The 9,532-nt window shown below is 32.0% G+C and overlaps 1 protein-coding gene across 1 annotated transcript; it reads right to left on the reverse strand.

Moving 5' to 3' along the window:
- Nucleotides 1-841: 841 nt before the first annotated feature.
- Nucleotides 842-9,532, reverse strand: LOC130621101 (zinc transporter ZIP12-like). Its single transcript, XM_057436400.1, has 11 exons — nucleotides 9,201-9,532; nucleotides 8,802-9,113; nucleotides 5,613-5,981; nucleotides 5,291-5,474; nucleotides 4,742-4,911; nucleotides 4,359-4,556; nucleotides 3,795-3,890; nucleotides 3,606-3,680; nucleotides 2,932-3,205; nucleotides 2,297-2,484; nucleotides 842-1,848 (listed from the first exon to the last, which is right to left on the reverse strand). Exons 1-11 carry the CDS (start codon nucleotides 9,456-9,458, stop codon nucleotides 1,705-1,707), a joined length of 2,268 nt encoding a protein of 755 aa, XP_057292383.1. The 5' UTR covers nucleotides 9,459-9,532; the 3' UTR covers nucleotides 842-1,704.

Consider the following 9,532-nt stretch of genomic DNA (forward strand, 5'->3'; position numbering starts at 1 on the left):
AAATGTATTAAAGAGTTATCTTTTGATCTACTAGCTAATTAGCATTCCGATCAATCAGATCACTCAGCAAAATATTTTCTGATTCTCATATTGGGATCTTCAAGGTATTTTATTTGGACCAACATTTGATGCCCTTCTTCTATTTGTACGTTTGATTTTCTTAAAAGAGCACAATTAGCAAACCATTCATTCACTAATATTTCAACGGGACAACGTATACAAGTGGATGTTAAGCTCTTCACCTACAATCAGGAAATTATGTTTCTGTAACAACGCTTTGTAAATAAAAGATTTATTGCTTCTTTAATGACATCAATTACTATCGTGACGGTTGAAGACATTGAAGTATGGAAAGCCTCTTTTTATTCCTTGCAAACCATGTAAAACATTTAAATATTACAAATTTGTTGGTGCACCAATCAAAAGCATGCTGCATTCCTTTGACTTTTAAATGGTGTTTTAAATGGTTTTTTTGTAAGGTAATTCCGTGATTATGACAATCTCGTGTTGCATATAAAAGAAATCATGTGATTGTAAAAAGAATTCAAGCCATTAGTGTTCATACCAACGTTAATTGTTGTTGATGTCAGTATTGTCAACAGTTCACGAATTGTTGGGCTTCGTCTCAACACTATTCTCTGGGATTGTACATTGTGATGAAGTTGTACCTTATGAAAATAAAACGCGTTAATAAACAGGATAAGGTTCTGGGGTGTAAACGGTCATTGGTTAAAAATCCCACATACGTTGTCTTCAGCAATGACTGCGCGAATCATTCATGCTAAAATAGGAGCTAACAAGTTTATCATCCGCAATGTTTATAAGAAATAAATACAAAAAGTTGTTCCTATTTTTATTTCTATTAGAACTGCACCCTGTACGTCTACTATTAAATAAAAACAAACACATTATATACAATCAAAAATACACAACAACAAAATTTTCTCGACAGCCTATATCTATCCATATCGTTGTGTGGGAATGGCTGTAACGTCTTCGATTTTTAAAAAAAATCTTGTATCAATGTTATTTTTAAGAACATTGAGGTGATTTTAAACAAAACTTATTCATTGTAACAAAGATTTTGATAATATGGCTAGGTTGAACGTAGTGTGTCATTATAATATCAGTAAAATATTTTAACAAAAGTCAAGTATCAAAAGTCATACCACTCACTCAAAAATCGCAAAAATTAGTACTAATGAAACTTTCTACAAAACGCTATTCGCAAAAAAATTAGTCATAAAACGTTAATCAAATTCATGGCTTCTAAAAACGAAACAAAAGAATTAAATATAGCTTTCTTATATTTATGAGTACAACAAACCAATTACAATTGTCGCATATGAACTTTCTCATTTGTTTCTTATGAAAAAGATAAAAAAAATCTTTACAGACATATTCACAGCGATGCTTTTGAAAGCTTATTATTGACAAAAAAAGGAGTTGTAAAACATGATTTTCTACTGGAGAAAAATAATGTATAAACGGCAAGCTTTGCAAGCTAAATAATTATATAATATTCCTCTAAATATATGAATTACAAAGTTAACTACTGTAGCGACGTAAACACAACAAAATACATAGTCTTTATATAAAAATACGGCGCTAGATAAAACCAACAGAAAACGGGAAATTTGATTCGTTAAAATATCCAGCAACTTTGTGATAGCAAATGTGATCAAGTGCAACCAACCAGCAGATTTACTTGATAGCAGATTTGATATCTTCCTCCCATGCTGCCAGACAAAACATGATAAGCCAACCTGTCAATAGACCGAACATTTGCAAACCAATGCAAGTCCACGGTCGCACCTTCAACAACGCACTGTGCAAAATTTCTGGTAACTAAAACAGAGAATACCCTTCATCAATTTAAAGTTTAATTTGCATTGCATCTTATTTCATTTTATATCTAAACATATTCAACAAAGCAACAGAGATCACACAACGTAGCAGTGAAGGTGATCACACAACGTATCAGTGAAGGTGATCACTCCTCGTGTTGCAGTTATTACAGTGTCGAAAAAAATGTCGAGAATATTTTTTTTGATTTTTTTTAAGTTACAGATTTCAGGACATTTTGGGCAAGTATTATAATATAAACCGAGCAAAATCATTTTTTTGAATACTCGGTAGTTTATTGTTCAATTTCCGTCATGGTTCATGAAGATTTTATTATAATTTTCTTTTAATGAGAGCATTTTCTTCTTAATAGATGTTTTAGTGTAGTGATCAAAGTGTTCAAACAAAAGTCACGCTATCTCAGTGATAACGTTTAAACAAAAATTCTTACCATATCTACCAAAGCAATGTAGACAAACAAGCCAGCTGTGCATGCAAATAACCAAGGCATAGCATTCCACGTGGTACCGAGCAGTACACCAACAGTCGCTCCAGCAAACGCCGTCAGTGAGGAGATAAAATTCATTAAAAGGGCTTGCTTAATGCTGAGACCAGACGACAATAAAATGGCGAAATCACCTGTAAACATTTTTAAAAGATTACTTCAATTCGCTACAATTGTAAATGTTGTTGCAGATCACACGAAAAACAACACAAGTGGAAGGTTAAAAAAGACGCTCAGGATACAGTGAGTTCTGTGTGCTACGATTTCCCAAAATCGATATCTTTAACTCTTCGTGTGACGATAAAGTAAGAAGATTTTGAAAGAAATCTATGGCTATAAACCCCAAACCATAAAAAGATAGCTTAAATTTTTTGTGTTAATTTGAGTATTTTTTACAACTTGCAGTTTTTCAATTAGCACTGAATGGCGCATAAATTTCACGTCTCCAATTCCTGATGAAATCTTACAGTAAAAACATAATCCAAAAAGCAACTGTTATAAATTTAAGCACCAGCTATAACCTTCAAATTAAAAATAATGTGCAGTAGCAACATCACATACCAATGTTTACCAAAACTTACCAAGTTCATGTGGTAATTCATGACAGAAAATTGCAATAGATGTGCTTATACCACCATGTAAACCTGACGGCCATGTTTCAGTAAAGGCTACACCAATTGCAATTCCATCCAAGAAATTATGGATTGCATCTCCAATTAAAACCATCCATACAACTGATTTGAAATTCTTTATAGAGTTCTTCTTAGACGGAGATACTAAACTACTTTTCCCATCGCTGTTGTTTTTAAAGTTGACGGAGCCATTATTGTAGTTTTGCTGGTATTCAACAGTTATCTATAATTTGAAAGTAATCCATAAACAAATTAAGTTAGCTACACATGACTGTTACGTGCTCCACATCAGATAACAAGGCAAAGTATTGATTACTTCAAAAACCAAAAAACGCCATACAAAAGACAAAGCAAATCAGGAAATGAACAAAAAATGCAGTCAAAAGAAAACGAGCCTTAACTACTTTTCATGAGACTTACTAAGTGTGATATTACTATTTTACTCGTTTTACTTTACACCAGCATTCGGAAATTGTACCCACAAATACCGACATCTCAAAGCTGCAGGAAATGGCATATCGGTAATTTTTTGCCGACGTAAAAAAATTAGAAGTAGAAAAGCTATGTTTATTATTATTAGACGAAAAATATCCACTGAATGAAAAAGATAAACATCAACATACATTATACTCTTTTTCATTGGCGCACTCATGTATTCCAGCTGGAGTATTAATGACAATAGATTCAGTCCGATTTCGCTAAATAAAAGGGGCGGAAATTTTATTAAGAGTTAAAAATAGTGCAACCACCTTCGCACCACACACACACTCATCACTGTTAAGCTAACCCTAACGCCAACAAAGGTCACTTACATTTGTAAAAACAGCGTCTTCAGACATCTGCAGTGTTCCCTTGGTTGGCTCTTTGCTCAACGAATTCATTCTTCCTGCATGCTTATGTGTTTCCTCCTAGTAAAATAAACAAATGAAGTTCAAGAATTCTCTTCTTCAATTAAACTTTATGTTAACAAGCATTTGACAATGGTTTAGACAAATTTCAACAAAATACATTTTGAGATGAGCATAACACAAAATGGGTAAATCGTTAATCAATTTTGCAGATGCTACAAAAAAACTCAAGGACATCGTAGGAGAGAGATAGCCACATGAAACAGCTGAGAAAAAGAGGTTTCACAAAAACCAATAAAAGAATTTCATTGCCCATAATACGAACTATATAGGTTTTTAAACTAAAATTGGTCCAAAAATAAGAGTATTTCAGCCCTTCGATAGCAAAGGCAGATTACACACCAAATCTTAACAAAGGTTGGGCAGGGTATTTTTGATCATGGTTATTTGCAAAAACAACACTCGTAATAAATTGTGAAATGACTATATGACTAAATAAAAAAAAAATAATCGCAACAAAATACGTACCAGAGATGTCATACCATCAGGTCCATGTGAGTGGGAATGTCCACTAAACGCGTGCATGAGTATTTCAAATGTGAAAAACGAAAAAACACCGGCTAAAAAGACCATACTTTTCCACACAAAACTGTTTGATTTCAAGGCTTCATTTTCACCACCATGGTCGTGACTTTCACCTTCCTCGTGACCATGCAAACCGAGGGACTGTAATAGAAAAACGTCATCTTATTAATAAATCTATAAAATGTTTTCTAAGAAATATATAGGAGTGAGAACGACTTTACGAAAAAAGTTAAACGTGGTCATCACAGAATTTTCATGATTTTTTTATTTATAAGATTATCTAATGTTTATATTCAAAAACCAGATCTATACCAACCGAAACTTACATGAGGAAATAAATGCAGCAATGCATCACCAATTAACACAGCCACAGCAAGTGCAATAAGATACATTATCAGGAGTGGAAACCATTTTTTCTTTGATAGTGGAGCAGCCAAAACTCCTGACAGAGATCCCAAAGATACAATGAAAGTTGCAATTAATGCTCCAATCCATGCTGTAAAAACACAAATAAAATTTAAACACAAATCTCACGGCACACTACCAAAAAAATACGATCGGGATAAAAAATAATCATTTTTGTCATAATATATATATATTCATGTTGTTAATTCTATGAAATTTACTACGTTCAAAATGCTCATTAAGACCTTTATTACCAAATTCTTGTCCGAAGAAATGTGCTGCCTAATTAGATGACACAAAACACTGCAACTGTTGTGGGGTGGGATAACTCAGAATTAATGATTCCTGACATCTCATATCACATATTGTTAAAAGGATTTGATTGACACATACATATGCATCACAATTTGCCACAAAAATAAAAACTCACTTGTTTACCTTGTGTAAAAACATATTTAAATGAAACTCACGTTGCCACTTATCTTCTTCTTTGTCTTCTTTCTTTGTAGTTGTTGTATTCTTTGCTGCAACATTGCATGCACCACTTTCTATTTGCTGGATTAAAGCTGGACACATTTTTTCAAACTTTGCTTTGTTTATTAACGAACCTTCTGGCACAGAAAAGATGGATAACATGTCTTCACCAGAGTAACACTAAATAACAATTAATACCAATAATTAACAAATTTTCACCAGAATACTAAAATAGCAATACAATTCAACTAAAATAACAATCAAAGATTTAAAAAAATAAATCACAAAGTTGAATAAAACAGGAAAATATATTGTTACTTTTTTTGCATATGCTGAAGATTTGGCACTGTGCTCATCATGGTCATGCCCTGTTTCTGTTGATCGTCTTTTCCGATGGTCATGGTGTTTATCTGGGACAACTGACGAATTCTTTACTTTTCCCAGATTCAATTTCTCAACTAATTCCTCAAAATTTTTATGTGTTAAGTGAGTTTTGTTACCAAATTCATGAAATATCTGTTCTGCAAAAAAACCTTTCTCAGGTAATGGACTGACGTCTTCTTTTATACAGGATTTCTTGAGCAATTTTAGAATGATATAAGCAGTAGCATATTCAAATTCATGTTCACTTATAACTGTTTTCGATATGTTACTAGCTTCTTTTTGTACTTCATGAGCAGAAAAACACTAAATCATAAAAAAAATAATGGTGAAAATAAATGTGAGCATAACAGTATAGCTAGACTGGTTATTTAAATATTTACACTTCTGCATCTTTTATTTAAACTTTTATTTAATTTAATCTCCCAACCACAAAAGTAAGATCTGTCAATTCGAATTACAAAAGAAAGTTCTGTCAGTTTGAACCATAAAAAAATTTCTGTCAGTTTAAACCACAAAAGTAAGTTCTGTAAGTTCAAATCACAAAAGAAAGTAAAAGTTCAAATCACAAATGTAAGTTCTGTCAGTTTGAATCAAAAAAGAGATTTCTGTCAGTTCGAATCGCAAAAGTAAGTTCTGTCAGTTTGAATCAAAAAAGTAAGTTCTGTCAGTTTGAACCACAAAAGAAAGTTCTGTCAGTTTGAATCATAAAAGAAAGTTCTGTCAGTTCGAATCACAAAAGTAAGTTCTGTCAGTTTGAATCAAAAAAGTAAGTTCTGTCAGTTTGAACCACAAAAGTAAGTTCTGTCAATTTGAACCACAAAAGAAAATTCTGTCAGTTCGAATCACAAAACGTAAGTTCTGTCAGTTTGAACCACAAAAGTAAGTTCTGTCAGTTTGAATCAAAAAAGTAAGTTCTGTCAGTTTGAACCACAAAAGAAAGATCTGGCATTTTGAATCATAAAAGAAAGTTCTGTCAGTTTGAATCACAAAAGTAAGTTCTGCCAGTTTGAATCAAAAAAGTAAGTTCTGTAAGTTTGAACCACAAAAGTAGTTCCACCCAACAGTTTCATTTTTCACATATAATAAGCAATTGATATTTTATCAAGGATAACCTAATTAAAAAATTGAACACAGAGTTGCTAGATATTTGTAGCAAAGTAATAATAAACTAGTCTTTAGCCAGTGGAAAATCCACAGGTTCGCCCGTCCTTTTTATACCGCATTGCGTGCTTCTCGCTATTGCGCAGCTAAGCTACCATTTTGCGTGACAGACAGACGGACGGGCGGGCAGACGGATACGGGCATTTTAATATAGATTTCTATAAAATCTCAATTTGAGAAACCACTAGAATGAAATGAATTATAAGTTCTAGATCTTGTTTACAAATTGTTGCTTAACACACATTTTTTCTGTCCATTGTTTTTTTCATGTGTATATATAATAAATTAATTGATTGATTTCGAAATACATATTCAAAAGAAACAAATTAAACCACTCCTGAATTCTTTATGGAAACCAATTACATTATTGTAATTCTGACAGATTGAACTAATAAAATTTAAAACTTACCATAATAATTATATTTCTTTTTTATATTATATTGTATTTATATTATGAATATTACAAATGTCTAGAATTTGCTTTTCGGGAAAAGTTTTAGTTTGAGGAATTGGGCCTAAAAATTTTACTTATTATGTAGAATTATGACATTGAGGATTTTTAAACGTGTAATTGCTGCTATCAAGCACTAACTAAACTATCTTAAGCATAAAGTAATCATGCATATTATTAATTAGTAGAATGTTTAAAGGGGACCCAAGGTATAAAATGATGTTGGACTAATAAAGCCTAAAAAGTTGGTTAACAAGTCTTTTTAAATTTTTTAAAAAGCTTTTTTTGTTCTCAAAATATTCACATTTAAAGAATTTCAGATCTAATTATGCTGTATAAATTGTGATGACTTTAGTAAAGAAATAGCAAATTTTGACATTTTCTGTCATCAGTAATTATAGGCCTTAAGGGATATGCATTTAAACTTTATCAATGCATAGATATATTATAGAGGTGAATTGATTACCATTACCAATTTTTTGCTGATGACCCAATAACTTCAGATCTGCAACTTGGTTTGCAATTAAATTTACTGGGTAAGCTTTTATATGCCCTATATGTTTACCTGCAAATTTTGATTGCAAAATGACATTAAATCTGAAATTCTTTAACTGTGAAAGACTTTTAACCAACTTTTTAAGCTCCATAATAAAAGTCCAACATGGAAAATTGAAGAATGTAGATTGTTTATATAAATTAAAAAGAACAGGGGACCAAGGACAGAACCTTGTGGAACACCGTGTTTGATTAAGCATTTATCAGAGGAGGTGCCTGAAATTTTAACATGTTGGGTTCTACCTGTTAGATAAGATTTAATCCAATTATTTGCAATTCCCCTGATACCATAGTAAGAAAGTTTATCAAGAAGTATTTTGTGTTCCACAGTCTCAAAAGCCTTTTGAAAATCAACAAAAACTCCAACTGCAAATTCACCTTTGTCAATAGCATTTCTGATTTTTTCAGTTATTTGAATGAGGGCATGATTGGTGCTGTGGTTGTTCCTAAATCCAAACTGGTTTTTATATAAGAGAAAATTATGTGTTAAAAATTTATAGAGACGATTATAATATAATTTTTCAAAGATTTTGCAAATATTGGACAATAATGATATAGGGCGATAATTTTCAATAAAGTGTTACGCTCCTTTTCTATAAACTGGGATAATTCTTGCTTCTTTCAGACAATTTCGGGAAGATACCAGTAGCTAGTGACATGTTAAAGAGACTAAGAAAAAAGAAAATTTTGCTAGCTAGCTACATAAAAAAGATTTCAGTGTCTTTTCGGATTTTGAGCTATAAAAAAACTGTATAAATTTCGAAAATAGCCATTTCTATACCTAAAAGATTTATTTGGCAAGTTTAGCTAGCTAGCTAGCTAGCTAGTTGGCTAGAGGTTAGCTACTGGACTGGGATACTTATCTAAGCTACCACGTTATAGCTTGCATTATTTTCTCTTTTATCAGCCACTAACACTTAACCTCTGGAAATTAAACATAGGAAGTCAACACCTACCTTTTTGGACGATAATTCGTGTCCGATCGTTTTATTAACATCTTCGAGAATCTTTTCCAAACTTTTTTCGTTTAGTTTACCATTATCACCACCATATTTTGTCACAAAAACAGTAAACAAAGTCGATGTCCCGTTTGTTATCGACGAGTTGAATGTTTTGCACACGACACCACTGTAATTGTCTGTTCTTGAAACAACATCGGAAATTAAAAAGTACAAGACTCCTGCAAGGGATTCTCTGAATTGTTCTTCGCTTAGTGTTACATTTTCGTCATATTTATACCATTTTAAGAAGTCTTTTGGGGTTAGACACTAAACAAAAACAAACGAAAATAAACAAACGCCTAAATTTTATTTTTACTTTATGACGTGTAAGGACACAAATCTTAAATAACTTACCAGGTTACATGAAGCATTAGAACTTCTTGAATTGGAACAATTTTTAAAGTTTAAACCTGTAAACAATTTTTGAATGTCTTTGTATGTAAACACTGTGTGGTTTTCTGGGGACTTTGTACTTGTTTTTAGATGCTCAGCAATCTTATCCATTAGATGTTCTCTTTCGTCTCCATGTTCATGTCCATGTCCATGATCATCATCTTCTAGCTTTACTTGTGCAAGCGAAACACACAACAAAAGTATAACGGTATACTTCATTTTTAAAAAATATATCCAAAAGTACTACAACACCTTCCCTCGTTGTTAAAATTTATTAATTATAACTTCATCAT

This window comes from Hydractinia symbiolongicarpus, chromosome 12 (genome assembly GCF_029227915.1).
Source record: "Hydractinia symbiolongicarpus strain clone_291-10 chromosome 12, HSymV2.1, whole genome shotgun sequence".
NCBI lineage: Eukaryota > Metazoa > Cnidaria > Hydrozoa > Anthoathecata > Hydractiniidae > Hydractinia > Hydractinia symbiolongicarpus.